Source organism: Dipodomys ordii, unplaced genomic scaffold, assembly GCF_000151885.1.
Source record: "Dipodomys ordii isolate 6190 unplaced genomic scaffold, Dord_2.0 Scaffold7, whole genome shotgun sequence".
Lineage (NCBI taxonomy): Eukaryota > Metazoa > Chordata > Mammalia > Rodentia > Heteromyidae > Dipodomys > Dipodomys ordii.
In genome coordinates, this window is record NW_012267223.1 from 755145 (window position 1) to 767507 (window position 12363).

At 57.5% G+C, this 12363-nt stretch overlaps 1 protein-coding gene across 1 annotated transcript in view; it reads right to left on the reverse strand.

Moving 5' to 3' along the window:
* The window catches only part of Rnf213 (ring finger protein 213), a 97211-nt gene that overhangs the window by 66608 nt on the left and 18240 nt on the right, over positions 1–12363 (reverse strand). The window contains exons 8-14 of the mRNA XM_013036259.1: positions 8330–8881; positions 6387–6532; positions 5720–6019; positions 4983–5138; positions 4264–4466; positions 2263–2543; positions 1636–1895 (exon numbers count right to left, since the gene is read on the reverse strand). Coding sequence (XP_012891713.1) covers positions 1636–1895; positions 2263–2543; positions 4264–4466; positions 4983–5138; positions 5720–6019; positions 6387–6532; positions 8330–8881 — 1898 coding nt within the window. The remainder of the gene's footprint in view (positions 1–1635; positions 1896–2262; positions 2544–4263; positions 4467–4982; positions 5139–5719; positions 6020–6386; positions 6533–8329; positions 8882–12363) is intronic.

Sequence of the window (12363 nt, forward strand, 5' to 3'; positions counted from 1 at the left end):
TTTCTTTTTTTTGCTTATGTGGTGCTGAGGAATCGAACCCAGGGCCTCAGGCATGCAAGGCAAGCGCTCTACCACTGAGCCACCTTCCCAGCCCACTTCTGGCTTTTTAGTAGTTAATCAAAGATGAGTCTCAGGGACTTTCCTGTCCCAGCAGGCTTTGAACCTCTTTCCTCAGATCTCAGTCTCCTGAGTAGCTGGGATGACAGGCGTGACCACCAGTGCCCGGCTAAAGCAGCATTTTAAACGGAAGAGATGGAATCTGTTTCCTCTGGCTGTGGACTGCCAATGCTTCCGAACCCCCCGTGCCCCCGTGAGGGGGGCCACATGCCCCCACCGCTACACCTCCTGGGCTGCAGAATTCACACAAGGTGGGAAAGTAAAACACAGGCGACCCACAGGCCAGTGCCGGCCAGGATCAGTCGGGAAAGGTGGCCATATCATCACAGCTACAGACAAGGCTAAGAACAGTCCTGCCCTGAGGTCCCACAGGGTCAGAAGGCCTTCCTGCCACGGCACGAGCCAATGCCGCCTGTCACCCCAGCTACTCAGGAGGCTGAGATCTGAGGATCGAAGTTCCACACCAGCCCGGGGCGGGAAAAGTCCATGAGACTCTTACCTCCCTATTAATCAACCAAGGGCCAGAAGCGGAGCTGTGGCCCACCTGGTAAAATGTTAGCCTTGCTTGAGTGAAAAAGCTATGGGACAGCGCCCGGGCCCTGAGTTCGAGTCCCAGGCCTGGCACACCCAGGCAGAGGTGGAAGCAGCAGCCAGTGGCCTGCGCCGATGCCCACTGACACACGGGAGGCTGCACGGGACACAGGAAGCTTCGTAGGACTGCTTTTCACCTTTGTAATTTATTTTCGATGTAGGGTTTGGCTGTGTGGCCCAGGTTGGCCCCGAACCTCTGAGCTCTACCCATCCTCCTGAGCAGCTGGAACTGCACATGTGTGCCACCACGCTACACCATGGGGCTTGCGGGGAATTTGCGAGAACACAGAACAGAACATCAAGCTGGGTGCCTGTGGCCCACTCCTGTAATCCTAGCTACTCAGGAGGCTGAGATCTGAGGATTGTGGTTCAAAGCCAGCCCGGGCAGGGAAGTCCGTGCGACTCTTATCTCCAAAAAACCACTAGAAAACCAGAAGTGGCGCTGTGGCTCAAGTGGTAGAGCGCTCGCCTTGAGCTGAAGAGTGCAGGGACAGCGCCCAAGCCCAGAGTTCAAGCCCCATGACTGACCAAAAAAAAAAAAAAAAAGAATAGAACATCAAAAGTGAGCTGGGTGTGGTGGTACATGCCTGTAGTCTCAGCCCCATTGGCTGAGGCTGGAGGGTCGGAAGCGTAAGTCCAGTTTGGATACAGAGAGAGTTCCAGGCAGCCCTGAGTTGTATCGCAAAACTCTTCCTTGAAAATAATAGGGCTGGGAAGGCAGCTCAGTGGTAGAGTGCTTGTCTGGCATGCATGAAGCCCTGGGTTCGATTCCTCGGTACCACATGCACAGAAAAAGCCAGAAGTGGTGTTGTGGCTCATGTGGTAGAGTGCTAGCCTTGAGCTGAAGAGCTGAGGGACAGTGCCCAGGCCCAGAGTTCAAGCCCCAGGACTGGCAGAAAAACAACAACAACAACAAACCAGGCATACCTCGGGGATGTGTGGGGGATGTGCTGCAGGTCGCTGTGAAGGGCCTCTAGGGAGGCGTCGGTGGGGACAAGGAGCCGGCAGAGCAAGGCCAGGTCACTCTTGGCCAAGGGCAAGTTCATGGTTTTCACTTGGAAGAGCACCATCAGGCCCATCCTGAGTCTTCTCTGCACCGGGAAGTCTTGGGGCAGCGAGTCTTTGCTCCTTTCTTCTAGAAATGGTTTCATCTGCCTCTCCAAACATTCCCACAGGTGTTTCTTCACCTGATCCCAGAAGGAATGGAAATGAGTGAGCCCCCCCTCCCCCAGCAGGTCTCAAGCCGCATGACACCTATGGGGAGGCCCAGGGCCCCAGGGCGGGGAAAGCTGGCTCGGCAGAGCCGCCCCTTCCTCCCCACCGCAGGCCAAGCCTGGGGGTGGGAGGGTCCCTGTCCAAATAGGTGCAATGGGGGGTTCCACCATCCAGCCACTCAGCCCCAGGCAAGGTGAAAATTGGGCCCAACATTGGGCTTGGGGCTCAGAGCTGTCCCCGGAGTCAGCACGGGGAGGGAGGGGATTCCCTGATGGAAGATGGCAGGGTCTCCTCATCCACCACGCCTGCCCCGGGCCCCGCCCCGTGGAGACTCTGTACCTCCCACTCATCATACTGCAGCAAAGTCCAGGGCTCCGGCGCCTCCTCATACACCATTGACACCCGGACGACGGAGAAAAACTGCTGGAACTGGGTGAAGAAGCTCTGCAGGTTGACCAGGCTCCAGGTCTGCAGGACGCTGAGGACGCGGTCCAGCATGACGGCGGCCGCGATCTGCTTCCCCCGCACCAGCTCATGCTGAAACTGGTCCATGACCAGGTTTACGGTCTTCTTCCACCACTTAGGGTTCGTGCACACGATGTCATCGTACTGGTGCCAGTCTGCGAGTTACGGCAGGAGCCGCGTCAACCCACAGGCGGGGGGGGGGGGGGGGAGAGGACACTGGCCAGCACGCACTCCGTCCACCACCAGAGGCGGGCAGCCCAGAAGGCCACGGGCACCACATGCTCACCACGCTCTGCACCTACACAGCGGCCCTGGCCTGCACGGTGCGCCGCGACACTGAGGCCCTGCCCCCGCCCCCCAGGACAGCCGGGCCTTGGTGGGGGCCTGGTACGAAGGAGAGCTGAGTTTGGGGCTGCCTTGGGATGGGCTGGAGAAGATTCGAGTGCAGATTCTAGTGATGTCAACCATGAAACAACCAGAAAGCCAAAGTGTGGTCTGATGAGTTCTCTCTGTCTCTCTCTCTCTCCCTCTCTCCTTCTTCCTCTCCCCCTCTCTCAATGAGTTCTCTCTCCCCTCCCCCCTCTCTCCCTCTCCCTGTCCTTCCTCTCCCTCTCTCCCTCCCCTACCATCTCACACACACACACACACACACACACACACACACACACACACACACACCACTCATAGATAAGAAAACCAAAGCCACAGCCACACCTGTGGGGGGCGCTGTTCCCGCACCAGCAGCACCGAGGCCTCAGGCTCATCCCTGACCACTGATGGGTGACGTGCGACAGGCCCCCTGACACCCTGTGACTTGGCTTCAGCCCAGGGTCTCCTGACCCCAACCCGAGCAGAAATTCCATTCTTCTGGTGGCATATCCACCCCCCCACCTTGTTAAAGCTGAAGTGCTCGGCACAAGCCAGCCAGGCGTCTCGGAACTGCGTTTAATCAGAGACAGTCTGCTCCGAGCTACTCGGAGAGGAGGCAGGGAGGACCCCGGACTTTGAGGCCAGCCTGGGGAACACCGAAGAACAAGAAGAAAGAGGAAAGGAGAAGGTACTAAATAAAAATCCAAACTTGGGAAATTCAGTAGGATGGTCTTTGTCCAAGGTGTATGAGGGATACCACCCTACAACCCTCTTCTGTGTCTGTTCTTATTTAACAATGAAAATAATGCACAAGCCTAGGCGCCAGCAGCTCACGCCTGTCATCCTAGCTACTCAGGAGGCTGAGATCTGAGGATCACCTGTTTGAAGCCAGCCCGGGTAGGAAACACCATGAGACTCTGATCTCCAATGAACCACCAGAAAAGCACCAGAAGGTGCTCAAGGTGATAGAGCACTAGCCTTGAGCAAAAGAGCTCAGGGACAGTGCCCAGGCCCTGAGTTCCAGCCCCATGACTGACAAAAAGTAAACGAATAAAGTAATAATAGTGAACAGCCAGGCACTGGTGGCCTATAACCCTAGCTACTCAGGAGGCTAAGATAGGAAGATCATACTTCAAAACCAGCCTAGGCAGACAAAACCTGTGAGACTCTTTTTTCCTCTCAAGTACTGAGTTTGAGTCCTGGTTTCAGACAGAAAAAAACAAGAGAAAGGAGAGGGAGAGAGGGATGGAGGGAGGGAGGGAGGCAGCAGCAGTGCCAGAGGCTCTCGAACATTTGCCAGGCTGTCTTCTCTCCTCCATCTCATCTACAGTCTCCGTCTACACTCCTGGAAGAGCAGCCCCGAGGCCCTCGCCCACCTGCTCGCCTTCCCACTGCCCCGCCCTTCCTACACCTGGCTCCCTCCCTTTCCCTTGGCCACAGAGGCCCGCACAGACCGCCCGTGCTCCTCCAGCGACCCTCCCGGCCCGGCGCTGTGCTGGAGCTCACCTCCGGAGCCCAGGAGGGTAGACCGCACACACAGGCAGCGGTTCACATGCTGGCTCTTCTTCGGAGACTTGTAGATGTACTCGTACTCCACGGAGCTCTTGCCGCCTCGGTCAACGACGTACTTGTACGGGATGGAGGTGTCCAGGCTGTGCCGGGGGATGACCAGGCTGCCCTCCACAAGAGACCCGTGCTCTCCCAAGTCCCTGTGGGTCAACAGGACAAGGGCGATTATCTAATCCCACTCTTCCTCTGTGTGTGTGTGCGCGCGCGCGTACACGTGCACACGCGTGAGCGTGTGTGCTGGGCCTGGGACGTGAACTCAGGGCCTGGGCGCTGTCCCAGAGCTTTTTTGCTCAAGGCGAGCGCTCTTCCACTTGAGCCACGGGGCCAGCTCTGGCTTTTGGGTAGTTCATTGGAGATAAGCATCTCACCAGCTTTCCGCCCAGGCTGGCTTTGAATTGTGATCCTCAGATCCCAGCCTCCAGAACAGCCAGGATCACGGGCGAGAGCTACCCGCGCTGGGATCCGTGCACACACCAGAGACGGCAGCTCCCAGCCGGCACTTGGCACTGACACGTCACAGCACGGCAGCTCCCAGCCGGCACTGAGAACCCGAGTCGACGTGGCAAGCCCATGCTGCGAAGCGCCAGCCTGCCCCATGCATTTCCCAGAGTCTGGGGGGCATCGGCCGGGCCCCAGCAACTGAGTGCCACACTCACTTGGTGTAGTGCAGCTGGCACGCGTTCTCCCACGCCGGCTTCCCCAGCCCTTTTCCTCCTCTGATGAATACTTTATGGGTGTCCGGCTTGAATCCAAAGTGATTGGAAAGAATAGCATGGAAGTAGACCGTGACCCCTTCTCCGGGGCTCAGGGCGCTGGAGAGAGCAGAGACGGCGCTGTCACCAAGTCTGTGTGGCCTGTGCCACACTCACGTACATACGTACACACCCATGCACAAATACACACATGTGCGCGTGTAGGCACACTGCAAACATGCAGTCACATACACAGTACAGACGTGTACACCTGCACACGCACACCCGCACACACATCATCACGTCCAGAGTCCAGATCCTCCCCCCACACAGCCTCTACTCTCCCGCTAACAGGGAGGGCCAACCCTCAAGCCCTGGGGCCGTCTCTCCTGAGTTCCACGGACCCATGCCAGCCCTGTACCCCGGGACGATCAGTGGAGGATTTGGGGCCCGGGCCCCGGTCCAAAGCTGAAGCTGGTGGAGGAGGGGCACAGCCTGGCATCCCCTGCACAGCTGTGCACCTGCCCTGAGCCGGGCCCACAGCCCACCTGGCCAACCCTGAGCCGGGCCCACAGCCCACCTGGCCAACCCTGAGCCGGGCCCACGGCCCACCTGGCCAACCCTGAGCCGGGCCCACGGCCCACCTGGCCAACCCTGAGCCGGGCCCACGGCCCACCTGGCCAACCCTGAGCCAGGCCCACCTGGTCAAAGCCCTTGGTACTGCGGTGGTCTGGTTTCTCTGCTCCCTCTCATTTTTCACAGCAGCTGCATGTTTTCTGTTGCTTCCTTCCGGCTTCCTGTCCTCCGGCTTCGGCTCTTCCTCTGGCTTCCTCCCCTCCGGCTTCTTCCCTTCCTCCTGTTTCTTCCCTTCCTCCAGCTTCCTCCCCTCTGGCTTCTTCCCTTCCTCCGACTTCTTCCCTTCCTCCGGCTTCCTCCCCTCTGGCTTCTTCCCTTCCTCCGGCTTCTTCCCTTCTTCCGGCTTCTTCCCGTCCTCCGGCTTCCTCCCCTCGGGCTTCTTCCCTTCCTCCGGCTTCTTCCCTTCCTCCGATTTCTTCCCTTCCTCCGGCTTCTTCCCTTCTTCCGGCTTCTTCCCGTCCTCCGGCTTCCTCCCCTCTGGCTTCTTCCCTTCCTCCGGCTTCTTCCCTTCCTCCGGCTTCTTCCCTTCCTCCGGCTTCTTCCCTTCCTCCGGCTTCTTCCCTTCCTCCGGTTTCTTCCCTTCCTCCGGCTTCTTCCCTTCTTCCGGCTTCTTCCTGTCCTGGCTTCTTCCCTTCCTCCGGCTTCTTCCCTTCCTCCGGCTTCTTCCCTTCCTCCGGCTTCTTCCCTTCCTCCGGCTTCTTCCCTTCCTCCGGTTTCTTCCCTTCCTCCGGCTTCTTCCCTTCTTCCGGCTTCTTCCTGTCCTCCGGCTTCCTCCCCTCTGGCTTCTTCCCGGCTCCTGGCTCCTTGTCTTCTGACTTCAAACTCCTGTTTTCACCCACGTTCCCAGGAACAGCCTCCGGGCCCTTGGTCTTAGCTTCCTGGAATACCAGATCAGATCCCCAGTGCTTAGAAGCACACTTCCTATTCACCCGTGTCCCTCTGGGCTCAGAACCTTCCAGGTTCTTCCAGCCCATTCTCCAAGACCCCCAAGAACCCCTCCCCCACTCACAGCCCCTCCTCCCCTCACTGGCCTGGAGGTGCCGCTTCCTCTGGCTGAGGGTAGACCCACCATGGTTGGCCTCGGGGCCTTGGCACATGCCCCGCTCTTCCAGGGCACAGCCCAGGGACCCCATGGCTCACCCTCACTCCTGGTCTCAGTTCCCAAGGCACCTCACCAGAATCCTTGCCTGGGGCATCCTGGCCGCACCCCACCCCACCCCACCCCAGCTTTCCCACTGCCTGGCTTGCTTTCTGTGACTCTCCCTTGACCCATAAAGACCAGAGGGGGTGGAGGTTGCTGGCTTGTTCACCTCTGACCCTGGAACTTCATAAACACTCACCAGCAAGCAAAGGAGGGAAAGAAAGAAGGAAAGGAGGGAGGAAGGAAGGAAGCCAGGAGGGAGGAAGGGAGGAAGACAAGAGGGAAGGGAGGGAGGGAAGAAGACAGGAGGGAGGGAGGAAGGAAGACAGGAGGGAGGGAGGAAGACAGGAGGGAGGGAGGGAGGAAGACAGGAGGGAAGGGAGGGAGGGAAGAAGACAGGAGGGAGGGAGGGAAGGAGGAGGAAGGAAGGGAGGAAGGGAGAAAGACAGGAGGGAGGGAGGGAAGGAGGAGGGAGGAAGGGAGGAAGGGAGAAAGACAGGAGGGAGGGAGGGAGGGAAGAAGACAGAAGGGAGGGAGGAGGAAAGGAGGAAGACAGGAGGGAAGGAGGAAAGTAGACACAAGGGAGGGAGGGAGGAAGACAGGAGGAAGGAAGGGAGGAAGACAGGAGGGAGGAAGGGAGGAAGACAGGAGGGAGGGTAGGGAGGAAGACAGGAGGGAGGGAGGGAAGGAGAAGGGAAGAAGGGAGGAAGACTGGAGGGAAGGAGGAAGGAAGACACAAGGGAGGGAGGGAGGGAGGGAGGGAGGAGGGAGGAAGGAAGGGAGGAAGGGAGAAAGACAGGAGGGAGGGAGGGAGGGAAGGAGGAGGGAGGAAGAAGGAAGGGAGGAAGACAGGAGGGAAGAAGGAAAGTAGACACAAGGGAGGGAGGGAGGAAGACAGGAGGAAGGAAGACAGGAAGGAGGGAAGAAGGAAGACAGGAGGGAGGAAGGGAGGAAGACAGGAGGGAGGAAGGGAGGAAGACAGGAGGGAGGAAGGGAGGAAGACAGGAGGGAGGAAGGGAGGAAGACAGGAAGGAGGAAGGGAGGAAGACAGGAGGGAGGTAGGGAGGGAGGGAAGGAGAAGGGAAGAAGGGAGGAAGACAGGAGGGAAGGAGGAAGGAAGACACAAGGGAGGGAGGGAGGGAGGAGGGAGGAAGACAGGAAGAAGGAAGGCAGGAAGGAAGGAAGAAGGAAGACGGGGAGGGGGGAAGACAGGGAGGAGGGAGGGAGGGAAGGAGGGAGGGAGGGAGGGAGGGAGGAAGTGGCCACAGGGAGGTGGTCCCACAGAGCAGCCTAGCCACCAAGCCCCTACCTGGTGGGGTCCCTGGGAGGCAGGGGTGCGGTGTGGCAGTTGCTTTGCAGTCCGAGCCTCCGTGACGGGGCTGGCTGGCTCTGCCGGGGCCCCAGGCAGCTGGGAGGAGCAAAGATCCTGCAGCCAAGAGGAAGGGGCAGCCTTGGACCACGTCTGGAGGGGACATGGCAGTGCTGTGGGGGGCAGGGGCACCCCCCGCCCGCCACCCCCTCTTCCGACACTCACCCCTGGGGCCGGGACCAGGGCGTCTTCCTGCTGCATGTCCGTCTGCCGTGCGGCCGTCTGCCCTTCGCCCCTGGGTGCGGAGCTGGCCCCTTGGGGCTCCGGTAGCGCAGCGTCTGAGGCCCGGGGTCCGCTCTGGGCGGCCGAGGAGGCTGTGCTGAGCCCCGCCTGGGAGAGGCCTGTGTCCCCAGAGGTCACGGAGGGCTTGTGGCCCCCCGCTTCTGCGCCGTGCTGGGGCTCAGGGCGGCTGGGAGCTGTCTCTCTTGCCGTGCCCCCTGGCTCTCCCACAGGCGGAGCCCGCGGAGGGCTGCTGCCAGGCCGGGCACGCGTGGCAGGGCCGTCTCCCTCCGGCCCCGTGCCCAGGGGCCGGCCGTGTGGGCTGGCTGGTTGGACAGGGCTTTGGGACAGGCCTGGGACCTGGGACCCGGGGTCAGCAGCTGAACTGGAGAGCCCCGAGGGGGCCAGGGGGAAGGCGTCCGGCTCCCAGTCCAGCTCCGAGTCCAGCTCTGAGGAAGTGGAGCCCTTCTTCTTCTTCTTCCTGGTCTTCTTCTTCTTCTAAATGGAAAGAGACCCATCAGTGACTCAAGACTGTCCAGCTTGGTGCGGCCAAACCATTTACGTCGGTCTCACCTGCAGGGGCGGGGGAGAGTAGGGCCTTGGGCTCACTAGCACACACTTCAGAGCACAGAAACCCTGGTCAGCACATGGGGAGGCCGGGAAGGAGGCTCCGTGCTGGCCAGGTCTTCATGCAGCTCGGTGCTGGTGCTGACAGCCAAGGCACCATGTTTAGAAGGCAGACAAGATTTTTTTTTTTTTTGATCAGTAATGGGGCCTGAACTCTGGGCCTAGCTGCTGTCCCTGCGCTCTTCAGCTCAAGGTGAGCGCTCTACTGCCTGAGCCACAGCGCCACTTCCGGTTTTCTAGTGGTTTATTGGAGATAAGAGTCTCACAGACTTTCCTGCCTGGCTTTGAATGGTGATCCTGGGGTCTCAGCCTCCTGAGTAGCTAGGATGACAGGGGTGAGCCACTAGCCGGGAGCCAGACAAGCATTGTGGGGCTCTCCTCCAGCCTCTGAGGCAAGACTGGCCAGAAGGGCTGCACGGGTCAGGAAAGCCCGAGCCGGGACTCCCGCGGCCTCGCTCCTAGAATCGGCTGGGCCTTGCTCTGGAAGGGCTCCTGGCACAGCTGCGGGGTGCCGGTCCCTCTGCCCTTTCTAATGTCTCCCTTGTACAGAGCCAGGGGGTGACAGCCCCCCCACAAGAGCCTGGCGGGAAGCAGGATGTCTGGGGTGAAGTGCACCCCTAACTAGGGCCGTTTCCCAGGAGCAGAGCAGGCAGGCTGTGCTTGGGTGGCTAATCTCACCTCGGGGAGAGCCCTCACCCCTGCGGGGGACGGTCCGGACGTCCGCGGCAGCTCTCACTGGAGGAGAGAGCTCAGAGGAAGACCTGAAACTTGAAATCTACTACCAGAAAACGTAGGAAACCCTGCAAGTGAAGGCACAGGCAGCGATTTTCTGCAGAAACTCCAGTAGCCCAGATGATGGAAGCGAACAACGACAAATGGAACTACATCCAATTAAAGAATTCTGCCGGGCGCCCGTGGCTCACGCTTGTCCATCCTACCTACTCCGGAGGCTGAGATCTGAGGATCGCAGTTCAAAGCCAGCCCGGACAGAAAAACTCCCCATGAGGCTCTTACTCAAAAACCGGAAGTGGTGCTGTGGCTCAAGTGGTAGCGTGCTAGACTTGAGCAAAACAGCTCAAGGACACTACCCAGGCCCTGAGGTCAAGCCCCACGACTGACAAAAAAGAAAAAGAAAGGAAAAAGATTAAAGAGAGGTTTCAAACTGCAAAACTAAACAGTCACTAGAACCAACAGACAACTCCCATAATGGGAGAAAATCTTCCACCTACTCAACAGATGAAAAATTAATACCCAGAATCTACAAAGAACTCAAAAACATTAAATAGCAATAAAACAAATAATCCTATCAGGAAATGGACAAGCAAAATGAAGTCACACAAACACACAAGATAGTAGACGTATGGAGAATGCCTCAGAATCTGAGCCATGAAGGCAAGGCAAACCAAAGCCACACGAAGCCTCCACCTCTCCGCAATCAGAACGAAGCCCAGGAGGACAGGCAACAAACAGATGCTGGGGAGGATGATGATGGATGAAGGTGGGGGGTGAACCAGGGTGACCGTCACGGAAGTCAGTATGGAGTTTCTCCAAAAAGCTGAAAGCAGACCTTCCCTGGAACCCGTCATGCTACGATGGGCGTATATCACAGTAGGCAAATGATAGAGCACGCTAAAGTACCCATCAACAGATGAATGGAGAAAGTAAACATCACACACACAGACACACACACAGACACACACACACACACAGACACACACACACACACACACCTATACATCCATTTCCTTAACTACATACACACAGAACACAGACCATGGCTAAGGAACTACTTAGGTAATCAGGAAGGAGGGTAATTTTGTAGTGCCTTTTAAGCATGAAGCCGGCATACGGACCCCCATGAAAACTGCTGGTCAGCAGGATTGTGGGGGATGGGGAGAGGGAAGTAGGCCAGTCAGAGGCCGTACTACAGGAGTACTAGCAGAGTGGGTTGGGTTAACGTGGGGGATGAATATGGCTGAATTTTTTTTTTTTTGCAGGTTGTAGAACTTGAACTCAAGGCCTGGGCGCTGTCCCTGAGCAATTTTGCTCAAGGCTAGCGCTCTACACTTGGAGCCATAGCTCTACTTCTGGCTTTTGAGTGGTTAATTACAGATGTTACTACCCGGGCTTACTTTGAGCTGCAATCTTCAGATCTTAGCCTCCTGAATAGCTAGGATTACAGGCATGAGCCACCAGTGCCCAACAAAACATAATTTTTTTTTTTTTGGCCAGTTGTGGGGCCTGAACTCTGGCCTGGGTGCTGTCCCTCAGCTCTTCAGCTCAAGGCTAGCGCTCTACCACTTGAGCCACAGCGCCACTTCCAGCGTTTTCTGCTTATGTGGTGCTGAAGAATCGAACTCAGGGCATCATGCATGCAAGGCAAGTGCTCTATCATTGAGCCACCTTCCCAGCCCAAAATATAATTTTTTAACTGAAAACAGAACAATAAAACCTGAAGATGTTTTGGGAGGGAAAGATTGGGAAGGTGATTTGGGGGTGGGGGTGGGGAATGGATGAGGTTGATTGAAATAAGTTGTAAATATATGTGGCAATGTAACAATGAATCTCAAACCCCAGGGCTGGGAAGGTGGCTCAGTGGTAGAGTGCTCACCTAGCATGGGTTCAATTGCTCAGTACCACATACACGGGAAAAGCCAGAAGTGGAGCTATGGCTCAAGTGATAGAACGCTAGCCTTGAACACAGAGAAACTCAGGGACCGTGCCCAGGCCCTGAGCTCAAGCCCCAGGACTAGTTAAAAGAAAAAAAAAAGAAATCCCAAACCCCACCCTGTATAACAAATACAAGCTAATTAAAAAGAAATAAATCAGCCACTGCCCTCCGCTGGAAGATGACAATGGAAGATGACAATCGTTTGGACAGAAAGCACCCCACAAAGCAGGCTCCGATATGGAGAGTTTGGTCCCCAGCTAGCGGTGCTGCTTGGGGAGTGTGTAGGAACTTTGGGAGGTGGGGCCTGGCTGGAGGAGGTCCCTCTCTGCCCCTCTCTCCCCTTCCTGTCCACATGAGGGTTTCCCTCACCAAGACACCGCCACGAATGCACCGACAGCCGGGGACTGAGACCTCCAAGACCCCAACCTAACACAGCAGCTCTCCCGTGTGTACAGCAACCGTCTCAGTCATGAAAAGTCACAGGAGATAGGAGAGAAGAAAGATCGGCAATAACATTCCTTAAAAAAAAGGGCAGAGAGGGGGGACCAAGATGGCGACGGGGCAGTAGGGAAACGCCACAGCTCTCTCCAACCAAAAAGAGAGTTCGAGTTCCAACGCTTAATCTCCCCAAGAGACCGACAACAACAAAAAGACGAACACTCAGAGAAAAACCAGAGGTGAG